General features: G+C 35.9%; 1 protein-coding gene across 1 annotated transcript in view; it reads left to right on the top strand.

Moving 5' to 3' along the window:
- Positions 1-3,799: 3,799 nt before the first annotated feature.
- The window catches only part of NFXL1 (nuclear transcription factor, X-box binding like 1), a 57,687-nt gene continuing 49,322 nt past the window's right edge, over positions 3,800-12,164 (top strand). The window contains exons 1-4 of the mRNA XM_079153924.1: positions 3,800-3,858; positions 4,173-4,403; positions 6,832-7,005; positions 10,501-10,610. Of these exons, the coding sequence (XP_079010050.1) occupies positions 4,175-4,403; positions 6,832-7,005; positions 10,501-10,610 (513 nt within the window). The 5' untranslated portion in view covers positions 3,800-3,858; positions 4,173-4,174. The remainder of the gene's footprint in view (positions 3,859-4,172; positions 4,404-6,831; positions 7,006-10,500; positions 10,611-12,164) is intronic.

The raw sequence follows: 12,164 nt of genomic DNA on the forward strand, positions 1-12,164 counted from the left end.
GTCTGTATTATTACCTTTAAATAAAACCTGCTTAATATGCTTGCCTTGGCGTGCTTCTCTAGTGTTCAATCTTCAACATTAGAAGGAGCAGAACTCGTCACCGGTAAACAGCGGTATCACTATTAATGTTCCTAATGCTTCTCTACTCCATCTACAGAAGAAAAGTTTTTAAAATTTTCTTGGCTTGTAATGCCAGTGCTTGATTGCATGTTTTATTCTTTATTTTCTCCTTAACATTTTCTTTTCTTTTTTCTCCCTGAAGTTTGTTTGGGTCATGTCAGTATTTGAAGTAAAATTGATATAAAATATATACAGTATCTTTATCGGTCTGGGTCCAAACAGACATAGAAACTACACTGGGCTAAGTTTTATATAAAGAATTAATAAACTTTGACGAAAGAATGATTACAAGGAAACCGTTTATGGTATTTTAAAGCTGAAGGAAAGTGTTTAAGGAAGGACAAATTGTCCCGCCGGCTGAAATTTAGATCTCATGGAAAGGGGATCAGTTAATATATTGGATAGTAGAAAAGTTTGTTAGTCTGTTGTGGCCAGAGCCAGAATGCAGATAGTATTTGGAGGTAGTATTTGGTTGTTAATTTTGGTTAGATGAAGTCTGAAGGGAAAGAGAGACCTAAACTTGACTGCTTGCTCTCTTACCATGTGATGTGATGCCTCAACTTGCCAGAAAACTCTCACCAGATGCCAGCACCTTGATATTGGACTTCCTAGCTTCCAGAACTGTGAAAATAAATCTGTTCTTCATAAATCACTCAGCCATTTATAACTACCCAGAATACCCAAGATCCAATACATTTTCAGGTGTTCTCCTTATAGTAGCAGAAAATAGACTTAAAATCAGTTCTTCTAATTTGCAGCTATTTTGTATACAACTGCTATGAACATGAGTTTTTGTGGAGTAATGCATTCATTTCTTCTGGTTATATATCCAGAAGTGGGATTTCTTAGTCATAGTACTTTAGTAGTAGAGCTTAATTTTTTTTGTTTAATTTTAATATATATTGCCACACTTTTTTGGAAGTGCTTGAATCAATTTCCGCTTCCACTAGAAGGTACAAGGGTTCCAGTTGCTTCAAATCCTTGCCAATATTTGGTATTGTCAGTCTTTTTGTTTAAAGCTATTCTTGTGGTTACATTTAAAAAAAATAAAATTAATTATAATTGCACAATATTTCTCAACCTTTAACCCAATGTCCCTTTTGCTACATATAGTGAATCCTTGTTTCTTCCCAATATTATCTGAAATTTTGAGAAAAAAAAATAACAGCAATGGATATTTTTGAAAAGGTGTTCTTCACTTACACGTGTTTTCTCATTACACTCAGTTCTCCACTGCAAAAATTTATAATGAAAATATATTCAATGATTGCTCATTCAGAGAGCTTGTAAGCTTCTGATTCCAAAGTGATTATTGTGACTATTTTCTGCATAACATGGCAGGGAAACATTGTGATTACTGGAATCTTTTGCTTGTATTTTAAAGTAACTGGAATTTTCAGGTAGACTTTAAATTCAGTTATACAATCATCATATAGCATGGTGGTTAAAAGAGTATTGGCCAGGAGTCTCACTGTCCCATTGATGTCCTGGCTTTGTTAGAATGCTGAATAAGAAAATTTTACATGCCTTTATTCCTAATTTTAATAACGGTTCTGATAACAATACTTATGGATTGTTGCAAAGATTAGAAAAGAAAAAGGAAAAAGGACTTAGGAACATGCTAGCATATAGAAAACACTTAAGCATGTTGGATATTGTGATTAGCTACTAATCTGGGGGGAAATGGAAGAAATTTATTGTCAAGGTTTAGGGCGGCTCAGTGGTAGAGTGCTCCTGAGTTCAATCGCCACTACTATAAAAAAAAGGTAGAGGTGCGTTTTAGCATACAGATACGGAGAATATATGCTCATCCAGATCTCTGGCACTTAAAATGATTTTAAGTCAAATCTTTCTCATTAGTAACCACTCTTAAAGCTTCAAACTAAAAGTTCTTATCCAAATACATTGTTAAGCATTGGTTCCCATCTCTAAACCTCTAGCCAATGAAACTATACTCATAGGATCATGTTTGTGTTCGGATAATGTACAGGCAAGACTATAATACCTATGTATAAGAGGCTAAAAGCATGGTTTCTAATAAATCAGACTACTTAGTTTTGAAGCTTACTTTCATCTTTTTCCTATCTGTATGAAGGGGCAAGTCACCTAGCCTCTCTGCCTCAGTGTTTTCGGTGGTGAAATGGAGATAACAATTAGGGTTACTGTACCAAATTAGTTAATACATATATTGAGGATGTGGGGGAAAAGGCACATTCATACATTGCTGGTGGAGTTGCAAATTGGTGCAGCCATTCTGGAAAGTAGTATGGAGATTCCTTGGAAAACTTGGAATGGACCCACCATTTTACCCAGCTATTCCACTTCTTGGTTTATATCCAAAGGACTTAAAATCAGCACACTACAGTAACACAGTCACATCAATGTTTATAGCAGCTCAATTCACAATAGCTAGATTGTGAAACCAAACTAGATAGACAAATGGATAAAGAAACTGTGGAATATATACACAAGGGAATATTATTCAGCCATAAAGAATAAAATTATGGCATTTGCAGGTAAATGGATGGAATTAGAGAATATCATGCTAAGTGAAATAAGTCAATCCCAAAATACCAAAGGACGAATATTTCTCTGATAAGTGGATGATGATACATAATGGGGGTGGGGTGGGCTGGGGATGGAGGTGGGAGAGAGTAAGGAAAGAATGGAGGATTCTTCTTGGATTGTATAGAGGGAATTGAGGGATGGGGTGGGAAGATAATGGAATGAGAAAAACATCATTACCCTATGTACATGTATGATTACACAAATGGTGTGACTCTACATTGTGTACAGAGAAATTAAAAGTTGTACTCCATTTGTGTACAATGAATAAAAAACAATTTAAAAAATTACTTCGAATAGTATCTGAAATTTAATAAATGCTATCTAAATATTAGATACTTGCGATTAAGGTAGGAAGATTAATTATGTTTAAATGTTGTATAAGGATCATATAATCTCAAACAGTAATCAATATATTTCTCAATCGCAGACCTCAAAATTAATTTCTGAAATCTACATATCTCAATACGTCTTACTGGAAAACTCAGCAATCAAAAGATTTAGGTCCTGGCTCTCAACTTTTTTCCTTAATAAAATCCACTTGAGGGAGCCGTCTTGAAAGTAAAAATCAGATTGCTCCAGAAAAAGCGCCTTGTAAACTCTAAAGAACTAGGGTAATAGGCCTTAGATTTTGACACAGCTCTAGAAATTGAGAAGGGCACTTTCTGAACTTGAGCTACTTTCCTAAAACGCCCCCACTCTCCAGCTTTCCTTTCTCTTCAAGCGGACACTCCGAAGTGTTTTCATTTTTTCCGTCAGTTAAAAGCACTGGCAAGCACCAAAATAAGGACAAATGAGAAGTCCAGCTGGGGTCACTTGAACAGAATTCTGACTCCTAGCAGCATTCAGGGCGACGGGCGGGAAGCGGTCGCCCTCCATAGATCAAGAGCACCTCCCCTGCGTGAGTCCTTTCTAGCCGTCCACCCCTCCAGAACCCCGGAGCACGCCGGGAATTGTAGTTTCCAAAGGGGTCGAGGGAGACCCGTCGGCGCAGGCGCACTGAGCCCCTCTCGGGACTCCGGTGGAGGAAGCGGTCAGTGCTGCCACGCGTTCTGCGGCTGGCCGGCGGGGGCTTCTGGGAATTGTAGTCGCTTCGAGCGGGCGCCGTCGGTAAGGAGACGTAGCTTTCCCTGGGGTCTGTTCTTGTAGATGGTTCTCGGCGAAAGCCGCTGGGTCAGCCTTCCGCTTTTCTTCCGCCGCACTTTTCCTGAGGCTGAGGAGGCGCTCTCCGTCTCGTCTCCCCGGTTCTTCCTCTCTGGCACTGGGTGCTCTTTGCCCGGCGGTCTTTTTCTCCACCTAGTCCACTCCTTCTTCGGTCCACCTCCCAAGCCCGGGCTTAGCGAGGACTGCCCCTCCCAGAGCGACAGGGCCGCGACCTGGGACCCTCACACGCAGCTGCTTGCACTACGTGTGCCTGCTGTCCCTTTCCTCCGCCGCGGAACCCGCCGTGTTCACGCTCTTTCCACTCCTTTATCTTTCCTCTGCAGGGATGGAAGCTTCCTGGCGCCAGGTGGCCGGTGGCCGAGGCCGTGCCCGAGGACGGGCCACCGCAGCCCCCTCAGGAAATGGAGTTCCTCTGCGCGGCGCTGGAGGAGGGCGAGAGAAAGGGTCCGGGGGTGCGGTTCATGGCAGCCCCGGAGGAGCCGCGACTTCGGCGGCTGGAGGTAGCAGGCACGGCCCCGTGGGACCTGAAGCACCGCAGGCTTCCGTGGCCACTGGTGAGAATGGCTCCTGTCCTCAGACTCACCTGGATGCTTCTTAAAATTTTTTTCCTGCTTCCGCCCTTGCTCTTTGTCATTCCCTCCTTTATTCTTCAGAAGTTTATTATTGGACTTACTTCTCAAATCTTTCAGGCATCTTTTCATCACTCCTCTTTATCTGAATGTAGTTGGTGTTACCATTGTTACTTTCTGGCCGGTATTCTTCCAAATCACACTTTTTGCCACCCGAATCCCTAGACCATAAAATGTAAATTATGCCATCTCATAAAAATCTGCTTAACCACTTTTTTTTTTTTTTTTTTTTAAATAAAGTCTGTGGCTTTAGTGTTTTTGTGCGTGGTAACAGTCAGCTGGTCTGAGATTGCGGAAATCCCATTTAGTCTTGGAGTGGACACTGCATCTTATGTCGTCTCTCCTATTTTGGGACTATCTATCATTTGCCATCTTTACCAGATTTCCTTTCTTTATTGACTGACTTGTTGAAGCCCTATAAGCATCTGAACAAGTGGTCCTTTCCTCAGCTGTGGTTCCTGTCCACAAATTTCATGTCCTTTCACGGCTATGTCTGTATTGCCTTTTTGGGTATGTCAGTACCCTTTATTCGAAACTGTGTTTTAGTGTAGTCTTGAGAGTATTTACACAAAGTTGTAGGTGGGACTGAGAGAATAATCACTGACTTTGTGTATGTGTGTGTTTGTAATGTGTTTTTCAGAATACCTTTTTTTGGGGGGAAGGGAGCAAATTTTAGCGTCCGAATGGGTTTTCTGGAAGGCTTTTGAAGTTGGGTGGTCTTCACATGGTTTACAGCAATTGAGTTTATGATGATGGTGATGGAGTAGTATGCAATTTGGAGACCTTTGAACAATTTGGTAAACTTTCTCAGATTTTGTGAGTAGAAGGAAAGCAAGTGTTCTCTATCAGGGAAATTGAGATGTGACTGTAAGAAATGATATGTGGAAAGGTTGCTTTGTCAACTTGTCTGTAACTTGAGATGTTAGGTAAATACATATATATCAGATTATAAATGTTTTCACTATATCTGTGCATCTCAGCCTCCCCTGCCTTAAGTGTCTTTTAAGTACATTTCCCATAGATTATTGGTATTTATCACCGTCCTTATTGTACAGATTTTTGAGTCAAATATCTTATAGCCATTACTTTTTTCCTAGTTTTCAGTGATTCCCAGGTAAACACTATACAATATACATTTTATTTTCTTCTGGTTTTACTTGAAATAAGAGTTTTTGGTTGTTAATCCCCAAACCCCCAAACTGGCTGTAACAAGAAAAGGAAAACATTTTATGAGAGAAATAAAAGATCATTAAATACTAATATACTACCTAAAGTAAGACAGCTTATCTCATAGTATCTCATTAGTTTCAAGTATAAAATTCATTTTAAATTAGTAATTTAAGTTATAAATTTAAAGTCCTTCCAATATGTGTGCTGTTGAATTCAGATAAATTTGGTAGTTTGTGGTTTCTATCTTAATCTATGGTTGCTGTCCATAGATCTTATTAACACTTAGTTATTACTTTAAAAAAAATTCCCATGGTTCTTGCTCTTTAAAAAGTTTGAAATCTATTGGGACTATGTACCATGAAATAATCTAATTCTGTTTTGCATTCTTGTTTAATCAAGTGACAAAATGAGAACTACAGAAAGTGCTAAAGGGAATCAAGTGGAAGAACTAACTTGTTTTACATTCTTTTCGAAGTGAAGTTGTAAAAAGGCTTATTTTCCATGTAAACAATATTTCATGTGGATTAATGTTAAAAATACTTATTTTTTGTGATCTCAAAAATATCAAAAGACCACATTGGAGGCCAAAGTTCTTGAGCTTTCTAAGAAGAGTTATAAATATAGTAGGTACACAATGAATACTGTCTGTGTGAAATGGTGGATTGGGTTGGGTCATGGTTGAAAATAGGGTAGTTTAAAGAACCTTCTTTCCCAGATTCTGACATGTTTCCAGTGCCATTTTAATTTTTTGTTAATGTGTGTTTGACTTTGCAGTACTAGGGATTGAACTCGGGTCCTCACACAAGCTAGGCGGGTACTGTACCACTGAGCTATGTTCCCAACCCTGTTAATAATTTTTTTTTTTTTTTTTAAGGTTTATCAGGTTTTGATCGTTTAATCATATCTTTTTAATTTGTTTTTCTTGATTTGTTAGTAATTTCTATAACAATTTACTGCTTTTAGTGGGCCTTATAAAAGTGAAAGTTTTTTTTGTGGTATTTTCTTTAGTTGTGTGTCAAGACATTTGAAAATACTTTGTCTCATGAATTTTAGTAACAGAATGTTGCAAAGTCTTCTTTCAAATGCATGTTAAAAATAATCTATTGTTAGTACATCATGAAATACATCCTTTTCAAGGAAAGTATTTCGCAGAAATGAAACCTTTTCTTTTCCTTTTAAACAGAGCTAATGTCGCAACGGAAATTTGAGGAAATCAAGAAGGCTAATCAAGCTGCAGCCAAAAAACTGATTGACGAACACGTTAGCTCCTCATCTGAAGAAGAAGGAGATGAAGATTTTGAAGGAAAACAGGGAAAAATAGTTGCCAATACATTTGTAACATATACTACTCAAACAGGTATTGGTCTTTTATATTTTGACTTTTTTGACATCAATGAAAATATATTTCTGACATTTTTTGGTTACACTTTTTCATACTACATGGAATAGTTTTTATCATTTTAAGAATAAGCATTGTTGTGTTGTGGAGTTGAATTTTTGTACATTTTACTATTTGACTTATATGTTGTTTAATCTTTCTGTAAAACAAGTAGTATGGTGGTAGTTCTTTCACAGCCCTAGTATATCTCCTGTGACTTTGATTGACATTTCAGTAGGATGCTGGGAAGGGGCTGCCAAAACTCCCTGAGAAATGCTAAGGGCAGGTTGTCCTGTTGTGATTTGATTGAACTAGAAGACTTTAGATATTCTTTTCTTTTTTTTTTTCCTCCCCTCTGAGGGGCTGGGGATCCGAACCACAGTCCTCGCACATGCTATGCGAGCGCTCTCTAACAGGAGCTATTTCTTCAGCTCAGATATTCTTTTCAATCTGTTTTTCACTTTTTTCTTTTTCATCATGTTAAAAATGTCTTGAAATTAATTTAACTTATTACTTTATATCTTGTTCACATTTGATCTTCATACTTTTATTTTTAAGCTAAAATAAATCTCTTGCATTCCTGTTATCTGTTGTGTATATCTAGGATGCTCTTAAAACCACATATGTTTATGTGAAAGGGCCAAAGTGATGCTACTATGCAAGACTTAATATTGTTATAAAAATAGATTAAAGGTAAATGCAGGTGTTCTTAATCTTTCACATTTTATACTTAAAATCATTAGTAACATTCTTGCATGTATTATCAACATTTATCACTATCTTTGTAGAAATATGTCATTGTATACTTTATGTTAATGACACATATAAACTCTCGCTCAGTTCTTTATCTCACTTTAGGATCCTGTTAGAACTATAAGAAAATGTAGACATTTTCTAGGAAACTGCAGAGGAGAAGCAACTCTTCTAGGGTTACACGGTAAATGGCAGAATTGGGTTTAAACCTAACTTTCTGAGTCATTACTAGGTTGATTGTATCTTCTGTATAAAAGCAGGAGAAATTATGAGGTAGTTTAGACTGGTCTTGTACCTATTGATGGGGAAAAAAATGGCATCATACAGTAGTTAAAAACATTGACTCTCAAGCTGAACTGCCAAGGTTTGAATCTTGGCTTTGTTTCATGAACTTAAAAGTGTTAAGGTAATTTTTTTGTTATCAAATCCATTAATATTTTGATTCTCATTTCTATATATATTTTGTGCTTTGCGTTTATCAAAGTAAGGAGATCTGATCACTTGATTTATGAGCAGTAAATGCCAGAGTAATTGAGAGGGTTTCCACCTCACATTAGTGAATTGAATACCAGGACTTTACCCAAGGAGTTCATATTTGTCTGACCACACCCCTCACACTTTTGTGATTCTTCTATCAACTTTCAAACTTGCATGATCCATTTCCTGATGACTCTTTCTATCTGACTTGACCCATGGATACATCATATTTATGTTGAAAGATGTCTTAATTCTTCTTTCATTGGTCTTTTTCTCAGTAGCCTTACGGTTGTCCCAGTGACCTGCCTACCCAGTATGGGAGCCAGGATGACATGAGTGTTGTCATTTACTACTGTTTCCTTTCTGCCATGTCAGATAGACAGCTTATTAAACACAGCAGTCTCTCCTTGTGAATCTTGATATTGCCATTACCTTTTAAAGTAACAATCTAATTGTCACCTAAGATGCTTAAGTTTTACTTCCTAGATCTCATAAATCTATGCGTGCTCTCCCTACATACTGTCATTGTCTAATTCCTGCCTTTAGAGCTGTTTGATATGTGGATTAAACCTACATAGTAACTGTGAGATAATTTAATATTATTTGATGCATGTGAAAACCGAGACACATTAATAACTTGCTCAAGGTCATTTTTTGCTTTATCTGCTATATCTGCTATATCTCTAACTGGTATTTCCTGTTTCTTCTAGTCTTGGCCTCTTCATAAGTAATTTTTTTCAGTTGCCAGAGTGATCTTTTTAAAAGGAATGCTGTGCTGTCCACTGTGACATGCTGGGCAGTATACTTTATTGCCATAACCATACTTTAATAAAGCTTCAAAGAAATTTTATGTAAATTTTGCAAGTAAAAAGTTATACTTTATTTTTTCAAAACCTTTTCCATCTTGTTCTTAAATTCTAAATTATGTGAATTAACTGTTATCTTAGATGAAATTTAAAATATTAAGTATTTTTTTAAAGCCAGCTGTGTTGAAAAGTGACATAAGCATATTTAACACAGTTATTCTGCTTTTAAGGATATTTTTGAAACTTCAGTGTTTATTTAAAATAAAGCAATTGTTTAATAATTTTTACAGTTTTAGGAGTGCTTTTCCGTATATTTCTTTAATATCCTAAATTGTATTTATGTTTACATTATGGTAGGGCAAACTTTTGTTAAGTGCTGTATTTGCTTTGATGATTTTAGGAAGTAAAGAATTATCCAAGTGTCTTACTTATTCAGTTTTTATTTATGGCAACTTAAATTTTGGTTTGAGCCAGGTTATTGCCTTGGTAAATTCTGTACTTATGTTAGTTTATACTATTAGTCTACTTTTCTTGGAGACTCAGTCAACCTGTATTGAAGAAATTTTATTGTACTAAGGGCATGCAGGCCTATTTTCTTACACTAAAGTGACTGAGTTTACTGCCCGTTTAATGTTGTTTTTCCTTTAAGGTGCTTGTTCTGTCTTTCATTTTGCTGTTACTGTTGTTTCTTGGACCTGACTGCAGTGCAGCATAGGGATTAAGGGGGGACTCACTTTGTAGTCAAGCTGAAGTTACTTAATTATTCTGTATCTCATATTTCTCTTATATAAAATGAAGATAATGACAGTTCATTTACTCCTATGGAAGTAATAAGTTTTGTGTATAGCAAATAAATGATCAATGACTGCTTAAAATACAGTCCTAGTTATTTTTTTTTTTTCTAAAAAACTTATGCTGCTCTTCCTTTTTTTTAGCACAAATGGTGAACATAATTTAATGAAGCATGATTATTGTAATGACCTCAGGATCTTTCATTTAATGAGTTTTTATTAAGAGTATGCTATGTAATAAACACACACACACACACACACCAATTTATGCTAAATGGTCCTAATGAGTTTTGGCTTTTCATTTCCTTTCACATTTTGTTTTTTTTATGCTTTTTTTTTTTTATTACTTTACATCTTAATGCTCTCATCTGTGGTTCTGCCTGAAACAAATTTGTTAAGGACTTTAATAGCAAAAAAGGTAAGTATACACTGTCAAAGCTAAGATTATATTTGAACCAAATATATGGATTTAATTCATGGATCTTGTAATCTTTTGACAATTTATTGGGTGCTTTTTTTCATATTTAAACTTTGCATTTTTTAGCTATATTTTGAGTAATTAATATTGCTCACAATATGACACTATCGGTGTGTTTGTTATTTTCAGATGTTGCTTAACATGAAATTTTCAATTTTTCAATTTCAAGATGGAGATATACGTGAATTAGAAAGAACAAAACAGTATGTTAATGAAGCTTTTCAAGCTGGGGCTATGACATGTTTAATTTGTATTGCTTCAGTGAAGAGAAATCAAGCAGTAAGTTGTATTCCTTGTTCATATTAATGTCTCCCAAATATCTTACTTTGCATTCTTAATGCTTAACCATTATTCTTTTGCTTATATTTGTTTAAAATTGATATAAGAATTTTGTATATGAATTGATCTTTATTTTATAAATCTGAAATATAAAAATAATTACCTCAAAATGAATTTTCATTATTTTTAACACTTTTAATATCTGAACTATCAGTTTTGTTGTTTATGTTGATTAGCGAAATCATTTTTAGCATTTATACTTCATAATTTCCCATCAATATGAAGTGTTAAAAAGTGCTTTATGACATTACTTTCAGTGGGTTTAGTAAAGAAAGTAATGTCATAAAGCACATATGATTCATTAGTTAGCTTCTGTGTTGAAGACATGGTGGAAAGTTACAGGGGTCCTTGAGGAGAGAAGATTCAAACAACTCATGTCCTTAGAGAAGCTGTGGCCTAATGGTGAATTATCTAAATGTAAATCTATAAGGGCATTAATGAAACAGTTAAAGAGAGGTGACACCTGAATATGATAGACTCACCTTTTAGACCTGATTAGTTTACTGATATTATAGCTATATTGCCTAGAGAAGGGTAATCAGGCAAGATGAAATGGGTTTGGTCTTGTAGAATAAATCAGACATTGAACATGTTCAGGGTGGTTGGCATTGTCTAGCAGATATAGGTGCCTTTGGTGTTCAGTCATCTGTCCTTTGATTTCAACTGTGGTGGATAAGTGGACACAGTTCTACTTTAGAACTGTGGACACAGTGGACTTATGGATACAGTTTTACTTTAACTCTTGCTCAATGCGTGGGTTGTTTTGTTTCCCCCCATCTCAAGGTATTCTCTTTGGAAACTAACTGAGCCAGTTAATGTCCCTAAAAGGCAGCATTCCATCACAGGGAATTGGTGGATCAGTGTCCTAGCTTTCTATTTATTAGGGATGGAGCTGGGGTAGTCCAAGGTATGTCTTCAGTGGTTCTTCAGAGGGCGCCCTACAGTATTGAGCTGCTGTGGACCTTAGTAGTAATCAGCCCAACAATATACCATTTATTGACATTTCTTCCCTATCTTGTCCACTCACTCTTGCATTTGAGATTTTATTTCTGGCACTGCTTAGGGAAATCCAGACTAAGAAGTTGACTTTTTTTAATGCTATTGCCAGCTTATACAATATGCTGTATGTCTAATTTTTTTTCAACAGTTGTAAAATGTTATAAGAAAAGGGGAAATGATTTTTGTCAGTTATATTAGTGTTGTCTGCTCTTAAAAATTAATTCAGTATTATTTCCTAAGCTGCTCATTATATATATTCTCATTTTATGCTCACTTAATTTTTAGAATTTAGCACTAAGTGTTAAACTAATAAGTTTATATAACAAAATGGTCATATAGAGATACTGTACATATTTATGTTTCAGCATTTCATTGTAATAGTATTTATAATTGGAAATAACCTTAAAAGTCTAAGAACAAGAATTTGGTTAAATAAATTTTGGTATGTAAATCTATGGGATATGCTGTAAAATTCTGAATTTCTTGTTACCATAT

The sequence above is a fragment of the Sciurus vulgaris genome, assembly GCF_902686455.1.
Source record: "Sciurus vulgaris genome assembly, chromosome: 9".
Lineage (NCBI taxonomy): Eukaryota > Metazoa > Chordata > Mammalia > Rodentia > Sciuridae > Sciurus > Sciurus vulgaris.